Source organism: Cherax quadricarinatus, chromosome 67, assembly GCF_038502225.1.
Source record: "Cherax quadricarinatus isolate ZL_2023a chromosome 67, ASM3850222v1, whole genome shotgun sequence".
NCBI classification, from domain to species: Eukaryota; Metazoa; Arthropoda; class Malacostraca; order Decapoda; family Parastacidae; genus Cherax; species Cherax quadricarinatus.
The window spans coordinates 9,937,847-9,956,920 of NC_091358.1; the positions used below are offsets into that span (position 1 = coordinate 9,937,847).

The 19,074-nt window shown below is 40.7% G+C and overlaps 1 protein-coding gene across 1 annotated transcript in view; it reads right to left on the reverse strand.

Annotated features, from left to right (window-relative positions):
- The window catches only part of Appl (amyloid-beta-like protein), a 422,233-nt gene that overhangs the window by 45,549 nt on the left and 357,610 nt on the right, over positions 1 to 19,074 (reverse strand). Inside the window, exons 5-7 of the mRNA XM_053792413.2 lie at positions 12,170 to 12,283; positions 11,249 to 11,503; positions 1,251 to 1,441 (exon numbers count right to left, since the gene is read on the reverse strand). Coding sequence (XP_053648388.2) covers positions 1,251 to 1,441; positions 11,249 to 11,503; positions 12,170 to 12,283 — 560 coding nt within the window. The remainder of the gene's footprint in view (positions 1 to 1,250; positions 1,442 to 11,248; positions 11,504 to 12,169; positions 12,284 to 19,074) is intronic.

A 19,074-nucleotide genomic window follows, 5' to 3' on the forward strand; every position in this document is an offset into this window, starting at 1 on the left:
GAAGGATGAGGTGAATCATAGAATTGAGGAGGGAAAAAGGGCGAGTGGTGCACTTAGGAGTCTGTGGAGACAAAGCACTTTGTCCATGGAAGCAAAGAGGGAAATGTATGAGAGTACAGTTACACCAACACTCTTAAATAGGCATGAAGCATGGGTGATTAGTGTTGCAATGATGAGAAGGCTGGAGGCAGTGGAGAAATCATGTCTGAGGGCAATGTGTGGTGTAAATATAATGAAGAGAATTCGTAGTCGGAAATTAGGAAAAGGTGCGGGATTACCAAAACTATTATGCAGAGGGCTGAGGAGGGGTTGTTGAGGTGGTCCGGACATGTAGAGAGAATGGAACGAAACAGAATGACTTCAAGAGTGTATAAATCTGTAGTGGAGGAAAGGTGGAGTAGGGGTCAGCCTAGGAAAGGTTGGAAGGGGGGGGGGGGAGGTTTTGTGTGTGAGGGGCTTGGACTTCCAGCAAGCATGCATGAGTGTATTTGATAAGAGTGAATGGAGACAATGGTTTTTAATATTCGATGTGCTGTTGGAGTGTGAGCAAAGTAACATTTATGAAAAGACTCAGGGAAACCGGCAGGCCGAACTTGAGTGCTGGAGATGGGAAGTAGAGTGTCTGCACTCTGAAGGAGGGGTGTTAATGTTGCAGTTTATAACTGTAGTCTAAAGCACCCCTCTGGCAAGACAGTGATGGAGTGAATTATGATGAAAGTTTTTCTTTTTCACGCCACCCTGCCTTGGTGGGAATCGGCCTATGTGTTAATAAAAATAAATAATAAAATTAAAATTAAGATGAGAATTTGTTTCATCCAACAACATAAGAGCCTTACAGTATTTCTGGAAGACCAAGCCTCTTAAAAAATACTTTACTTATTTTCTGCTAATATTCAGTACAGTACAACAAAATTCAAAAGACTGAACCACTTGGCATTCTGTCAAGACACTAAGTGGAGAAAATTAAAAATAATTAGCCACATTACTAATGACCAAGCAAGTTGATACAGCATGCATAACATTTTGAACTACACCTGACCAAAACACCCCTCTGCTATTTGGGAAGCCAGACAACTAACAATGACAGCTACTGAAACTCGAGATTAGTTTGGTATAATTTCTTTTCTTTTGGCTCATCCTACCTCTGTGGAAAACAGCCAGTGTGTTTAAAAGAAACTGCACTCAATTGTGGATTACTAATGTTTTTCTCTTTAGCAGTAATGCTGTACAAAACCTTTTTTATTGCTTACCTTGCCAACATATTGAGAGACTGGTTGACCATACGCTCCAAGTCACTGAGGTGTTGCAAAGTAGAATCTCGCTCACGGTCGGCAGCCTCATAGTCTGAGTTGAGCAAGTGCTTGTAGTGTGAAACGGTGTGATGACGGTCCTTGTTAAGAGCACGTAGCAATTTCTGCAGACACTTTTGCACCCGGTGAGTCTAGAAAAAAAAAAAATAGAAGAGTCTTACTCTCTCTTGCATTCTTTTTGCTACATTAGCCATTTCCCACCGAGGAATGGTGACCCATAGAAGGAAATGTTCACTAGCATTCATTTTTTTATATGATTACAATGTATGTGCCAGCATTCATAATATGAGCTGTAGAAACACTTAAGAAAAATTGAACTTATGCTCTTTTCTTTGTTACATCTGTTAGGGGGGTACAAAGTGAATAACTGACAAGAGGTTAACTATACATTAATTCAGGGTAACTTGAGGACATGACATATTACAGTACAGCACACTGTCTACATACTGTGTCATTTAAATTTAATGCAGAAGGGTTAACGTAAAATCATCTCCAGAAGCTAAAATCCCAATAAAAAATGATAACATAATTCTCAAAGCTGTCCACCAGGGAGCTTACAATAAGCATTAACAGTATTGCATAAATTCTTTATTTTTACTAAAAAATTTAATACACCAACCATTTCCCACCAAAGTAGGGTGGCCCACTCATTTGATAGCTGTTTTGCTATTGAATGGGTTAGGTGAAAAGAAAAGACACATTAGCAATCATTTACTCAATGTTTGTCTAGCCAAAAGTGCACAGACATCAAAATTCATACGATCTTTGACTGCAACATCCTCCAGTGTATAAGTACTGTACTTCCTAACTCCAGGACTCAAGCCTGACTAACTGGTTTCTCCTGAATCCCTTCATAAATGTTACCTTGCTACATTCCAACAATACATTAACCCTGAAAACAATCTTGTTTCTACTCTGATCTAATACACACACACACACACATTCCAGATAGGACTGATTTAGAAATATCCCTGTTTGCTGACGATGTAAAATTTATAAGAATAAAAACGGATAGGGAAGTGGAGAAGTCTTCCTCCATAAGCCATGCTTTTTGTAAGAGGTGACTAAAATGCTAGTAACCCTTTTTGCATAAATTATTAAATGTAAAAATAAGAAAAACTTAGTAGTCTCTTCCTTTTAGGAAGAGACTTAAAGTTAGGAAGAGAGAGGACAAGGAAAGGCTCCAAATTGATCTGGACAAAAGGCAAGACTGATGAGATTCATCTGGCAAATTTAAGAGAAGAATTCAGGATACTGCTGAAGTTGAAGACACAGACGAGAGAAGAGTAACAAACTTGGTGAAAATGTGGTAGAGACAGGCTCCATACAGTCTTAAGAGCAGGTATGATAGAGCTCAAGAGGTTAAGTGGGAGTGCATCTGGCAAGTGGCAATATGAGGCAGGGCCAAAAGCTGCAACTACATATAGGTGACTAGGGGCATGTCTCACTAATAAAGTAAGTTAGGTTCCAGACCGTCGCCGGTAAAGCAGGTATCGCCTTAAAGCAAATCACAGCCCTTTTATTCCACTTGCCAGTGTATATAAAAGCCTAAAAACAAGTTCACACTATCATTTATTAAGTGTACAATTGCAGAAGGCCTAAAAAGAATGCAAAAGTAAAAATACTAAATATTTTAAATCACCGAAAACCATTTTAAGAGCAAGGCAAGCACCGAAAATAACCAACATGAATATAATTGAAAAGCGCTGCACAGCCGCTCCTCACTTAGCAATGTACTCATTTACCGACGGCTCAGACTTACAATGGGCTCTTGACCAGTATGCATACCTAAAGTTTACTCCTACTTTATATCCCACAACATATCTAACCCCTGCCAGTTTGGATTTAGGCCAAACAAAATTACAAATGATGTAACTATACATATGCTAGAACTTCTATATACAGCACTGGAAAAAAAAGGAAATTTTGCTGGGCATCTTCATAGACCTACAGAAAGTATTTGATACAGCTGACCATGATCTCCTGCACCTAAAACTTGAACATTACGGGGTCAGAGGACACAGGCAATTACCTAAAATCGTATCTTAGCAACAGACACAAGTATGGAATAGGTGGCAAGTTACTAAATGCTGTAAAGAGTTTCTATGAGGATAGTGACGCTCAGGTTAGGGTGTGTAGAAGAGAGGGAGACTACTTCCCAGTAAAAGTAGGGCTTAGACAGGGATGTGTAATGTCACCACAGTTGTTATATATATTTATAGATGGGGTTGTAAAAGAAGTAAATGTTAGGGTGTTCGGGAGAGGGATGGGATTAAATTACGGGGAATCAAATACAAAATGGGAATTGACACAGTTACTTTTTGCTGATGATACTGTGCTTATGGGAGATTCTAAAGAAAAAATCCAAAGGTTAGTAGACTAGTTTGGAAGTGTGTGTAAAGGTAGAAAGTTGAAAGTGAACATAGAAAAGAGTAAGGTGATTTTTTTATATTTATTATTAGCACACTGGCCGATTCCCACCAAGGTAGGGTGGCCCGAAAAAGAAAAACTTCCACTATCATTCACTCCATCACTGTCTTGCCAGAAGGGTACTTTACACTACAGTTTTTAAACTGCAACATTAACACCTCTCCTTCAGAGTACAGGCACTGTACTTCCCATCTCCAGGACTCAAGTCCGGCCTGCCGGTTTCCCTGAATCCCTTCATAAATGTTACTTTGGTCACACTCCAACAGCACGTCAAGTATTAAAAACCATTTGTCTCCATTCACTCCTATCAAACACGCTCACGCATGCCTGCTGGAAGTCCAAGCCCCTCGCACACAAAACCTCCTTTACCCCCTCCCTCCAACCTTTTCAAGGCCGACCCCTACCCCGCCTTCCTTCCACTACAGACTGATACACTCTTTAAGTCATTCTGTTTCGCTCCATTCTCTCTACATGTCCTAACCACCTCAACAACCCTTCCTCAGTCCTCTGGACAACAGTTTTGGCAATCCCGCACCTCCTCCTAACTTTCAAACTATGAATTCTCTGCATTATATTCACACCACACATTGCCCTCAGACATGACATCTCCACTGCCACCAGCCTTCTCGTCGCTGCAACATTCATCACCTATGCTTCACACCCATATAAGAGCGTTGGTAAAACTATACTCTCATACATTCCCCTCTTTGCCTCCAAGGACAAAATTCTTTGTCTCCACAGACTCCTAAGTGCACCACTCACCCTTTTCCCCTCATCAATTCTATAATTCACCTCATCTTTCATAGACCGATCCACTGACACGTCCACTCCCAAATATCTGAATACATTCACCTCCTCCATACTCTCTCCCTCCAATCTGATATCCAATCTTTCATCACCTAATTTTTTTGTTATCCTCATAACCTTACTCTTCCCTGTATTCACTTTTAATTTTCTTCTTTTACATACCCTACAAAATTCATCCACCAACCTCTGCAACTTCTCTTCAGAATCTCCCAAGAGCACAGTGTCATCAGCAAAGAGCAACTGTGACAACTCCCACTTTATGGGGGATTCTTTATCTTTTAACTCCACGCCTCTTGCCAAGACCCTCGCATTTACTTCTCTTACAACCCCATCTATAAATATATTAAACAACCACGGTGACATCACACATCCTTGTCTAAGGCCTACTTTTACTGGGAAAAAATTTCCCTCTTTCCTACATACTCTAACTTGAGCCTCACTATCCTCGTAAAAACTCTTCACTCCTTTCAGTAACCTACCTCCTATACCATACACCTGCAACATCTGGCACATTGCCCCCCTATCCACCCTGTCATACACCTTTTCCAAATCCATAAATGCCACAAAAACCTCTTTAGCCTTATCTAAATACTGTTCACTTATGTTTCACTGTAAACACCTGGTCCACATACCCCCTACCTTTCCTAAAGCCTCCTTGTTCATCTGCTATCCTATTCTCCATCTTACTCTTAATTCTTTCAATAATAACTCTACCATACACTTTACCAGGTACGTATACTCAACAGACTTATCCCCCTATAATTTTTGCACTCTCTTTTGTCTCCTTTGCCTTTATACAAAGGAACTATGCATGCTCTCTGCCAATCCCTAGGTACCTTACCCTCTTCCATACATTTATTAAATAATAGCACCAACCACTCCAAAACTATATCCCCACCTGCTTTTAACATTTCTATCTTTATCCCATCAATTCCAGCTGCTTTACCCCCCTTTTATTTTACCTACTGCCTCGTGAACTTCCCCCACACTCGCAACTGGCTCTTCCTCACTCCTACAAGATGTTATTCCTCCTTGCCCTACACATGAAATCACAGCTTCCCTATCTTCATCAACATTTAACAATTCCTCAAAATATTCCCTCCATCTTCCCAATACCTCTAACTCTCCATTTAATAAGTCTCCTCTCCTATTTTAAATTGACAAATCCATTTGTTCTCTAGGCTTCCTTAACTAGTTAATCTCACTCCAAAACTTTTTCTTATTTTCAACAAAATTTGTTGATAACATCTCACCCACTCTCTCATTTGCTTTCTTTTTACATTGCTTCACCACACTCTTAACCTCTCTCTTTTTCTCCATCTACTCTTCCCTTCTTGTATCACTTCTACTTTGTAAAAACTTCTCATATGCTAACTTTTTCTCCCTTACTACTCTCTTTACATCATCATTCCACCAATCGCTCCTCTTCCCTCCCGCACCCACTTTCCTGTAACAACAAACTTCTGCTGAACACTCTAACACTACATTTTTAAACCTACTCCATACCTCTTCGACCCCATTGCCTATGCTCTCATTAGCCTCAGATATTTGGGAGTTGACGTGTCAGCAGATGGATTTATGAAGGACAAGGTTAATCAGAGAATTGATGAAGGAAAAAAGGCGAGTGGTGCGTTGAGGTATATGTGGAGACAAAAAACGTTATCTATGGCAGCAAAGAAGGGAATGTATGAAAGTACAGTAGTACCAACACTCTTATATGGGTGTGAAGCTTGGGTAGTAAATGGTGCAGCAAGGTGGTTGGAGGCAGTGGAGATGTCCTGTCTAAGGGCAATGTGTGGTGTGAATATTATGCAGAAAATTCGGAGTGTGGAAATTAGGAGAAGGTGTGGAGTTAATAAAAGTATTAGTCAGAGAGCTGAAGAGGGGTTGTTGAGGTGGTTTGGTCATTTAGAGATAATGGATCAAGGTAGAATAACATGGAGAGCGTATAAACCTGTAGGGGAAGGAAGACAGGGTAGGGGTTGTCCTCGAAAAGGTTGGAAGGAGGGGATAAAGGAGGTTTTGTGGGTAAGGGGATTGGACTTCCAGCAATTGTGCGTTAACGTGTTAGATAGGAGTGAATGGAGACGAATGGTATTTGGGACCTGGCGAGCTGTTGGAGTGTGAGCAGGGTAATATTTAGTGAAGGGATTCAGGGAAACCGGTTATTTTTATATAGCCGAACTTGAGTCCTGGAAATGGGAAGTACAATGCCTGCACTTTAAAGGAGGGGTTTGGGATATTGGCAGTTTGGAGGGATATGTAATGTATCTTTATACATAAATGCTTCTAAACTGTCGTATTCTGAGCACCTCTGCAAAACAGTGATTATGTGTGAATGAGGTGAAAGTGTTGAATGATGATGAAAGTATTTTCTTTTTGGGGATTTTTTCTTTTTTGGGTCACCCTGCCTCAGTGGGAGACAGCCGACTTGTTGAAAAAAAAAAAAGGTATGCACAAATGGTGTTGCCTCTACCACACAACCTGTCCTTGCTGGAGTTCCCCAGGGTAATGTCCTTGAACCACTACTCTTTCTCATTTACATCAATGACCTCTCAAATGCTTCTAAACTACTAAAAGCTGTTCATTTTGCAGATGACACAACTTATATCTTCTCTCACTCAAACCAAACCATACTTAGAAACCCTGTAAATTATGAACTACTAAAAATATCCACTTGGATGATGACCAAGAAACTTACTCTCAATATCGACAAAATCTACTTCATACTGTTTGGAAACAGAGCTACAAATATTTACCTAAACATATCGATAAATGGTTTCCCCATTTCAAGACACACTGAAGGAAAATTTCTAGGGCTCCACACTGACAGTTGTCTTAAATTTCAGACCCACATACAGCATATTTCCAAAAAAAATCCCCAAAACAGTTAGTATTCTTTAAAAGACTGAGAGTCGAAGATCAAAATGAATTTTTTATGAGAGAGCCACAAAATTTGATTAACACAAGCCTATCCGATGTTATCCTGACGCCAAATGACTTCGAACAGGCGATAAATGACATGCCCATGCACTCTGCCCCAGGGCCAGACTCATGGAACTCTGTGTTCATCAAGAACTGCAAGAAGCCCCTATCACGAGCCTTTTCCATCCTATGGAGAGGGAGCATGGACACGGGGGTCGTCCCACAGTTACTAAAAACAACAGACATAGCCCCACTCCACAAAGGGGGCAGTAAAGCAACAGCAAAGAACTACAGACCAATAGCACTAACATCCCATATCATAAAAATCTTTGAAAGGGTCCTAAGAAGCAAGATCACCACGCATCTAGAAACCCATCAGTTACACAACCCAGGGCAACATGGGTTTAGAACAGGTCGCTCCTGTCTGTCTCAACTATTGGATCACTACGACAAGGTCCTAAATGCACTAGAAGACAAAAAGAATGCAGATGTAATATATACAGACTTTGCAAAAGCCTTCGACAAGTGTGACCATGGCGTAATAGCGCACAAAATGCGTGCTAAAGGAATAACAGGAAAAGTCGGTCGATGGATCTATAATTTCCTCACTAACAGAACACAGAGAGTAGTCGTCAACAGAGTAAAGTCCGAGGCAGCTACGGTAAAAAGCTCTGTTCCACAAGGCACAGTACTCGCTCCCATCTTGTTCCTCATCCTTATATCCGACATAGACAAGGATGTCAGCCACAGCACCGTGTCTTCCTTTGCAGATGACACCCGAATCTGCATGACAGTGTCTTCCATTGCAGACACTGCAAAGCTCCAGGCAGACATCAACCAAATCTTTCAGTGGGCTGCAGAAAACAATATGAAGTTCAACGATGAGAAATTTCAATTACTCAGATATGGTAAACATGAGGAAATTAAATCTTCATCAGAGTACAAAACAAATTCTGGCCACAAAATAGAGCGAAACACCAACGTCAAAGACCTGGGAGTGATCATGTCGGAGGATCTCACCTTCAAGGACCATAACATTGTATCAATCGCATCTGCTGGAAAAATGACAGGATGGATAATGAGAACCTTCAAAACTAGGGAGGCCAAGCCCATGATGACACTCTTCAGGTCACTTGTTCTATCTAGGCTGGAATATTGCTGCACACTAACAGCACCTTTCAAGGCAGGTGAAATTGCCGACCTAGAAAATGTACAGAGAACTTTCACGGCGCGCATAACGGAGATAAAACACCTCAATTATTGGGAGCGCTTGAGGTTCCTAAACCTGTATTCCCTGGAACGCAGGAGGGAAAGATACATGATTATATACACCTGGAAAATCCTAGAGGGACTAGTACCGAACTTGCACACGAAAATCACTCACTACGAAAGCAAAAGACTTGGCAGACGATGCACCATCCCCCCAATGAAAAGCAGGGGTGTCACTAGCACGTTAAGAGACCATACAATAAGTGTCAGGGGCCCGAGACTGTTCAACTGCCTCCCAGCACACATAAGGGGGATTACCAACAGACCCCTGGCAGTCTTCAAGCTGGCACTGGACAAGCACCTAAAGTCAGTTCCGGATCAGCCGGGCTGTGGCTCGTACGTTGGTTTGCGTGCAGCCAGCAGCAACAGCCTGGTTGATCAGGCTCTGATCCACCAGGAGGCCTGGTCTCAGACCGGGCCGCGGGGGCGTTGACCCCCGGAACTCTCTCCAGGTAAACTCCAGGTAAACACTGGCCGATTCCCACCAAGGCAGGGTGGCCCGAAAAAGAAAAACTTTCACTATCATTCACTCCATCACTGTCTTGCCAGAAGGGTGCTTTACACTACAGTTTTTAAACTGCAACATTAACACCCCTCCTTCAGAGTGCAGGCACTGTACTTCCCATCTCCAGGACTCAAGTCCGGCCTGCCGGTTTCCCTTCATAAATGTTACTTTGCTCACACTCCAACAGCATGTCAAGTATTAAAAAACATTTGTCTCCATTCACTACTATGTCTGTATCCCAAATGGCACTTCCACACTGACAGCTGTCTTAAATTTCAGAACCACATACAGCATATTTCCAAAAAAAATCTCCAAAACAGTGAGCATTCTTTCAAAGATACAGTACTATGTCTGAACCCCAAATGGCACTTCTTGCTCTTTACCAGTCTCTTATCTACCCTTCCCTCACCTATGGTATTTGTGCATGGGGCTCAACCACAGCAATTCACCTTACACCTTTAATAATCCAACAAAAAGCTGCTGTGAGATTGTTTACAAACTCCTACACAAGGCAACACACTCCACTGCTATTTAAGAGCTTGAACCTGCTTAACATACAAAATGCCCACTCATGTTATTGTGCCTACTACACACACAGAACATTATTCTCCAATATTAACCCTCCTCTCAAACTCCTTCTTGAGAGCTTCAACAGAATGCACCTGCATAACACAAGTCACAAAACACTCTGATATCCCTCGTGTCCATCTCTCCCTATGTAAAAATGCTATGCATATAACGGGGCCTAAGCTCTGGAATTCATTGCCTGAATATACAAAAGGGCTCCTACCTGCACACCAATTCAAAGCTCTGCTTAGAAATCACCTCAACTCCCAAAATTAACCACACAAACATTATACATTATTGCTACCATCAACACGAAATTTCAAAATATTATTTTTAATAAGATTATTTCAAAACTGAAATGGTCTCAATCTCACTATAAATATAATACTGTAACTTGTTATTCTGTTACTTGTTAATTCAATTACTGCTAAACTACTAACTATCTCTGTTGAAATATAAAACACAATGCTCAATTTGAACCAACTAAGATATACATGTCTAGTATTAAGTAGTCTGTTCAGTATTAGGTTAAGTCTGCTCGAAATGCCCTAGCATGATAGTGGCTTTCTTTGTATTTAGCAAATCAAAACTTTAATTACACATTGTAAACTATGCAAAGAAATAAAATCCTTATTCCCTATTCCTTATTTAATGCATATTAGAGCTGATTTCCTCTATTCTTTTTATTACAATATACAGTAAACTACTGTACAAACCTTTAAAAATATACCAGAAATTTTATAAATAGTGCAAAGGTGACATTAAAACAATATCAAAGATGGTTGACACAAACCCATTACCATTATAGTGATGAATTAGTTTACCAACGTGGTCTTAGGAACGGAGCACTGTCATTAGGTGAGGAGAGGCTGTATTAACAAAACTCTTTAAAGTGAGTGCCATATTTATGAGGTATGCCTGTACACATAGGTGAGTATATGCATGCCTGCTGGATGCTCACATCCCCACCACTTAAAATCCGCAACTCTTTCTGGGGCTATCCCTACTTCCTTCCCCGCCCACATTTATACATTTTTTTTATGAACCGGTAGTATCCTACCAAGGCAGGGTGACCTAAAAAGAAAAACAAAAGTTTTTCTTTTTAAATTTAGTATGTAATTTGTACAGAAGAAGGGGTTACTAGCCCCTTGCTCCTTATACACCCTCTTATTAACCAATTATTCTTCATTCTTTATGAATAGTAAAATTCCCTGAACAACCTCTCCTCCACCCTCTGAATTATACCTTTTGTGACCCCACATCATCTTCTAATTTCTGCACTAATTCTCCGCACAATATTCACAACACAGAATGCTTTAAAAATATGACATCTCCACTAATTAAAACTGTTACAAAAAATCTAAAGCAAATTTGATAGGACATTTTCAACACATTCACTTTCGTGGGTATTTGAAAAAATTAATAAGGTCCTTACATTTGGTTGCTTTTCAGCTAGAGCACGAGTATAACAAGTCATGGCTTCTCGCTTCATCTCGTTGATGTGCGCTACAATCCGCTGCTGATGAAGAGCAGTCAGTTGGTGTCGTTCAGCCTCATTCTCAGCTTCCACTGCTTCAACTGTTTGCTGGAATCGTTGAGTCATGCGATGCTTGAACTCCTCCGCACCATGAGGATCCTTAGCACGAAGGTCTTGGTAACGCTCCTCAAGATCTGACCATTCCTTCATAATCTGTGAAACACACACACACTGTTACATCAAACAATCCTACCTATTATCAGTGCCACCTTCTCCATGTGAAACGAGATAATTCGAGTGTAATGCAGCCCTCCATCTCGCTCATATGTACTTCTAGTTCAGATAATTGAGAGGAACATCCACACTATGACAACAGAGTTGCCTAATGCCTGTCCACTGTGGTGCTCCTTAACAAAAATGCATGTCACTGTTAAAAATGAATTTTGCTCCAGCACTCCCTAACTGATATGCACACCACTAATGTAAAGGAAGTCCACTCCCATGCACCTTAATGGAAATGAGTGCATTTCTATTGGAAATATAAAAAAAAAATATTAAAAAGTCTGTTATGATAGGGTAACTTAAGGTTCTCTATTATATGTACCAGTCTCGCCAAATTTTTTGAAGGTGGAGGCAGCATCAAATTGGCAAGTTGATAAAATGACACAAAACAGCATAAGCCTTTATTATAATGATGCTCTGCTCAAGGAAAGCTTTACCACATCATCATGACAAAAGTCTTGTTGAGCTACAGTAAGTGTTATAATAAAGGTTTACTCTATATTCTGTCTTTTCATCTAATTTTTGTATAATGAAAGGTGTTTCGTACTATTTGCAAAATGTAAAAATTATGAATATGCCAACAGATAAAGCACCTACCTTGGACACCTTTTCACGATGACGTTCTTCTAGCCTCTGTTCAGCACGACGGAATGCATCATGCTCCTCATGGGGGTCAAACCGACTGAAGTACTCATCTCGTGTACCAACCTCCTATAAATAAAAAAAAATGCATGAAAACACATTATGTTACAGATGAGAATATTGCACATGATTACGTAGCTAATCCAGAATAAATAAATTAGTAGTAGTAGGTTGGTAGACAGCAACCACCCAGGGAGGTACTACCGTCCTGCCAAGTGAGTGTAAAACGAAAGCCTGTAATTGTTTTACATGATGGTAGCATTGCTGGTGTCTATCTTTGTCTCATAAACATGCAAGATTTCAGGTACGTCTTGCTACTTCTACTTACACTTAGGTCACACAACACATACATGTACACGTTCATGTATACACAATCATCTGAGTTTTCTTTGATTTTACCTTAATAGTTCTTGTTCATATTGCTTTTCCTTTTATATCCATGGGGAAGTGGAATAAGAATCTTTCCTCAATAAGCCATGCGTGTTGTAAAGGTCAACTAAAATGCCGGGAACAATGGGCTAGTAACCCCTTTTCCCATATAGCCTACTAAAAAGAAAAAGAAGAAAACCGTCAAAGTGAGATGTTTGAAGCTGCGTGGACGTTGTGCGAATGATAAGAGATGATTGTGGATGTTATGGATGAGAAACTGGCTTAAAGTGAAACAAAGCTGAAGGGGCTGGGAGAGTTTTAGTGGGAAAAAATAAATGGGATTAGGTCAGGGGTTTCAAATAGAGTTAGAACTAAAGAAGGAGTAGCAACAATGCTGAAGGATAAGCTATGGCAGGAAAAGAGGGAATATAAATGTATTAATTCAAGGATTATGTGGAGTAAAATAAGGGTTGGATGTGAAAAGTGGGTTATAGTAAGTGTTTATGCACCTGGAGAAGAGAGAAGTGTAGAGGAGAGAGAGAGATTTTGGGAAATGTTGAGTGAGTGCATGGGGAGTTTTGAACCAAGTGTGAGAGTAATGGTGGTTGGGGATTTCAATGCTAAAGTGGGTAAAAATGTTATGGAGGGAGTAGTAGGTAAATTTGGGGTGCCAGGGGTAAATGTAAATGGGGAGCCTTTAATTGAGCTATGTGTAGAAAGAGATTTGGTAATAAGTAATACATATTTTATGAAAAAGAGGATAAATAAATATACAAGGTATGATGTAGCACGTAATGAAAGTAGTTTATTAGATTATGTATTGGTGGATAAAAGGTTGATGGGTAGGCTCCAGGATGTACATGTTTATAGAGGGGCAACTGATATATCGGATCATTATTTAGTTGTAGCTACAGTTAGAGTAAGAGGTAGATGGGAAAAGAGGAAGGTGGCAACAACAAGTAAGAGGGAGGTGAAAGTGTATAAACTAAGGGAGGAGGAAGTTCGGGTGAGATATAAGCGACTATTGGCAGAAAGGTGGGCTAGTGCAAAGATGAGTAGTGGGGGGGTTGAAGAGGGTTGGAATAGTTTTAAAAATGCAGTATTAGAATGTGGGGCAGAAGTTTGTGGTTATAGGAGGGTGGGGGCAGGAGGAAAGAGGAGTGATTGGTGGAATGATGAAGTAAAGGGTGTGATAAAAGAGAAAAAGGTAGCTTATGAGAGGTTTTTACAAAGCAGAAGTGTTATAAGAAGAGCAGAGTATATGGAGAGTAAAAGAAAGGTAAAGAGAGTGGTGAGAGAGCGCAAAAAGAGAGCAGATGATAGAGTGGGAGAGGCACTGTCAAGAAATTTTAATGAAAATAAGAAAAAATTTTGGAGTTAAACAAGTTAAGAAAGCCTAGGGAAAGTATGGATTTGTCAGTTAAAAACAGAGTAGGGGAGTTAGTAGATGGGGAGATGGAGGTATTAGGTAGATGGCGAGAATATTTTGAGGAACTTTTAAATGTTAAGGAAGAAAGAGAGGCAGTAATTTCATGCACTGGTCAGGGAGGTATACCATCTTTTAGGAGTGAAGAAGAGCAGAATGTAAGTGTGGGGGAGGTACGTGAGGCATTACGTAGAATGAAAGGGGGTAAAGCAGCTGGAACTGATGGGATCATGACAGAAATGTTAAAAGCAGGGGGGTATATAGTGTTGGAGTGGTTGGTACTTTTGTTTAATAAATGTATGAAAGAGGGGAAGGTACCTAGGGAGTGGCGGAGAGCATGTATAGTCCCTTTACATAAAGGGAAAGGAGACAAAAGAGACTGTAAAAATTATAGAGGAATAAGTTTACTGAGTATACCAGGAAAAGTGTACGATAGGGTTATAATTGAAAGAATTAGAGGTAAGACAGAATGTAGGATTGCGGATGAGCAAGGAGGTTTCAGAGTGGGTAGGGGATGTGTAGATCAAGTGTTTACATTGAAGCATATATGTGAACAGTATTTAGATAAAGGTAGGGAAGTTTTCCTTGCATTTATGGATTTAGAAAAGGCATATGATAGAGTGGATAGAGGAGCAATGTGGCAGATGTTGCAAGTATATGGAATAGGTGGTAAGTTATTAAATGCTGTAAAGAGTTTTTATGAGGATAGTGAGGCTCAGGTTAGGGTGTGTAGAAGAGAGGGAGACTACTTCCCAGTAAAAGTAGGTCTTAGACAGGGATGTGTAATGTCACCATGGTTGTTTAATATATTTATAGATGGGGTTGTAAAGGAAGTAAATGCTAGGGTGTTCAGGAGAGGGGTGGGATTAAATTTTGGGGAATCAAATTCAAAATGGGAATTGACACAGTTACTTTTTGTTGATGATACTGTGCTTATAGGAGATTCTAAAGAAAAATTGCAAAGGTTAGTGGATGAGTTTGGGAATGTGTGTAAAGGTAGAAAGTTGAAAGTGAACATAGAAAAGAGTAAGGTGAAGAGGGCATCAAATGATTTAGATAAAGAAAAATTGGATATCAAATTGGGGAGGAGGAGTATGGAAGAAGTGAATGTTTTCAGATACTTGGGAGTTGACGTTATTCCTTACACCGTTGACAAATTGACAAATGATTCTGCTCTTGACTCTCGCCCAGGCAGGTCATAGCAGCTCTCCTTACTTACTCTGTCTCCCTACGATCCCCGTTGGGGAGGGGAACCTTTACCAGCGTTGTCATCGCCTTGACTTACACGACGAGCTACGCAAATCGTGTAAAGATCAAACCAAGAAATGGTACCGTTGATGATTCAACGAAGATTGCTCTTGCAACTGTTGTTCAGGGAGCACTGGAAGTAAAATTCAACACCATGTTGTCACTGAAAGAAGCATTCATTGTTGTGTGTCACGATGATGCTGAAGCAGAGAAGCTACTCACTACAGAAGCCATCACTACTCTTACTACTCAAGGGTTTACTGTTACGTCATCTCCTGCCCTCAGGGCAAGGAAATCAGTGTTCCTAAAAAAACTGGACAAGATTCTGACATCTCAAACACCTGCAGAACTCAAGTCATCCATCGAGACGCAAAATACTTGGGCTACTGTTGACAGCATTACAAAAATCCCAAATGAAACGTCCATGATCAAGGTCACCTTCACCGACGTAAACATGGCTGCCACTGCACTGAACGAAGGTCTTGCTGTCTACTACTACTACATCAGCCCTACCTACATTGAAGCAGAGAGATATCACTACATCCAACATTGCTGGAATTGTTATTCATACCATCACACCACCAAAGCATGTCCAGTAAAAGACAAGAAGTTCTGCACTACATGTGGTAGTGAGGGACACACCTTCAGTTCCTGCACCGCTGCTGCTCCAACACAACCAGCGTGCTTAAACTGCAAGAGTAATGATCACCATACACTGGCAGCAAAATGTCCTACAAGAAAGGATATTATGAAGAAAACACAAGATGCAGCAAAGAAAAAACCTACTAGCAACACTCCAACGTATGCAGCAATTGCAAAAATACAAGCAGACACTACAAAATTAGTTCAAGCATCTACTCAGCCCACCTCCACCACCACCACTACCATCACTCCTCCAACATGTGACGTAACGAAGATTCACTACTGTCTACCATACGCTCATATGCAAAACATGGCTGTACCTGTACTGTCTACCATACGCTCATATACAAAACATGGCTGTACCTGGATCATTTAACTCTACCATCAACGAGTTATTTGCATTAAATAACATGCCTTCATTTACATTTCCAGCATCTCCACCTTCTGAAGAAATTCTCAAATTCACCAAAAACTTAATCGCCAACTCTTCTGCAGAAGTTCCATCAACACCACCAACTAGTGACGTCAATCCAACAACGACCAATGAGAAGCCTCCACCTCCACCACCTCTCACTGAATCCAACCAATCAGAAGCCTTACCACCAGAAACATCTTCTAATTCGTCTACTGAAGTTGAAAACGAAGCAACACCACCTTCCTCTACTCCACCACCGCCTTCTCTACTTAGCTCACGTCGATTACCTGGGACACCATGGGTTAAACACAAAGGACTCATATTCTACACCACGAGGCTATACCCTGCAAGCATGACTTGCCTAGAACTCATCCAACATCTCCAAGACAACACTGTATCGTACCAAAGTGAAGAAAGACCATTCCCTACCTACAACCAGATACTCCACCAACTCCAAACCAACGAATACTACTACAGCTCTCCCATAAGTGTGATACAACTCTCTCGAAAACAATTTACCGCACTGATAAACGGTTTAAGACCATAACCAACTCATCCTGCTTGCTGCCTTCTGACACTCCCAGCTCCTACCGCTGCCTTCGCCATCCTCTCCTAGTGAGCCAAGCAATGACATCAGTCAAACCTCTCTATCTACGTCTCGCCATCCTCTCCTAGTGAGCCAAGCAATGACATCAGTCAAACCTCTCTATCTACGTCTCCAGTACCTTTGTACCACATGTCCCAAAGTGGTTGGGCCACTTGCCTCGATTCCTCCTCTTCCCCTCCTCACCATCCTTTTCCAGTTATTTCCATCCTTCCTTATCCTTCTTCCTTCCCATCTTACGACAGCTCTCGTCGTCCTCGATTCGATTCGAGTTGACGTGTCGGCGGATGGATTTATGAAGGATGAGGTTAATCATAGAATTGATGAGGGAAAAAAGGCGAGTGGTGCGTTGAGGTATATGTGGAGTCAAAAAACGTTATTTATGGAGGCAAAGAAGGGAATGTATGAAAGTATAGTAGTACCAACACTCTTATATGGGTGTGAAACTTGGGTGGTAAATGCAACAGCGAGGAGACAGTTGGAGGCAGTGGAGATGTCCTGTTTAAGGGCAATGTGTGGTGTAAATATTATGCAGAAAATTCGGAGTGTGGAAATTAGGAAAAGGTGTGGAGTTAATAAAAGTATTAGTCAGAGGGCAGAAGAGGGGTTGTTGAGGTGGTTTGGTCATTTAGAGAGAATGGATCAAAGTAGAATGACATGGAAAGCATATAAATCTATAGGGGAAGGAAGGCGGGGTAGGGGTCATCCTCGAAAAGGTTGGAGAGAGGGGGTAAAGGAGGTTTTGTGGGCAAGGGGCTTGGACTTCCAGCAAGCGTGCGTGAGCGTGTTAGATAGAGTGAATGGAGACGAATGGTACTTGGGACCTGACGATCTGTTGGAGTGTGAGCAGGGTAATATTTAGTTAAGGGATTCAGGGAAACCAGTTATTTTCATATAGTCGGACTTGAGTCCTGGAAATGGGAAGTACAATGCCTGCACTTTAAAGGAGGGGTTTGGGATATTGGCAGTTTGGAGGGATATGTTGTGTATCTTTATATGTGTATGCTTCTAAACTGTGTATTCTGAGCACCTCTGCAAAAACAGTGATAATGTGCGAGTGTAGTGAAAGTGTTGAATGATGATGAAAGTATTTTCTTTTTGGGGATTTTCTTTCTTTTTTGGGTCACCCTGCCTCAGTGGGAGACGGCCGACTTGTTGAAAAAAAAAAAAAATATATGAAAGAGGGGAAGGTACCTAGGGATTGGCAGAGAGCATGTATAGTTCCTTTATTTAAAGGGAAGAGGGGCAAAAGAGACTGTAAAAATTATAGGGGAAATAGTTTACTGAATATACCAGGAAAAGTGTCCAGTAGGGTTATTATTGAAAGAATTAGAGGTAAAACAGAGAGTAGGATTGCAGATGAGCAAGGAGGCTTTAGAGTGGATAGGGGATGTCTAGATGAAGTGTTTACATTGAAGCATATACGTGAACAGTATTTCGATAAAGGTAGGGAAGTTTTCATTGCATTGATAATTTAGAAAAGGCATATGATAGAGTGGATAGGGGAGCTATGTGGCAGATGTTGCAAGTACAGTGGAACCTCAAAAATCAAACTGCTCCCAACTCAACCAATTATATAAGTGTATTTTTGTAAGTGCTTTTATAAGTGTATTTTTGAGGGTTTGAAATGGACTAATCTAATTTACATTATTCCTGATGGGAATAAATTCATTCGCTAATGGCACTTGGACAGCCTTCTGGACTGAAGAAAGTTTGATATTTGAGGTTCCACTGTATATAGAATGGGTATTAAGATACTAAATGCTGTAAAGAGTTTTTATGAGGATAGTGTGGCTCAGGTTAGGGTGTGTAGAAGAGAGGGAGATTACTTCCCAGGAAAAGTAGGTCTTAGACAGGGATGTGTAATGTCACCATGGTTGTTTAATATATTTATAGATGGGGATGTAAAAGAAGCAAATGCTAGGATGTTGGGGAGAGGGGTGGGGTTAAATTATGGGGAATCAAACACAAAATGAGAGTTGACACAGTTACTTTTTGCTGATGATACTGTGCTTTTGGGAGATTCTAGAGAGAATTTGTAAAGGTTAGTGGATGAGTTTGGGAGGGCATGTAAAGTTGAAAGTGTAAATTTTACCTTATTCCTAGGAATGACCCTCATATTGTAGATAGTCTTAATGACCCTCGTGTTATCTTCA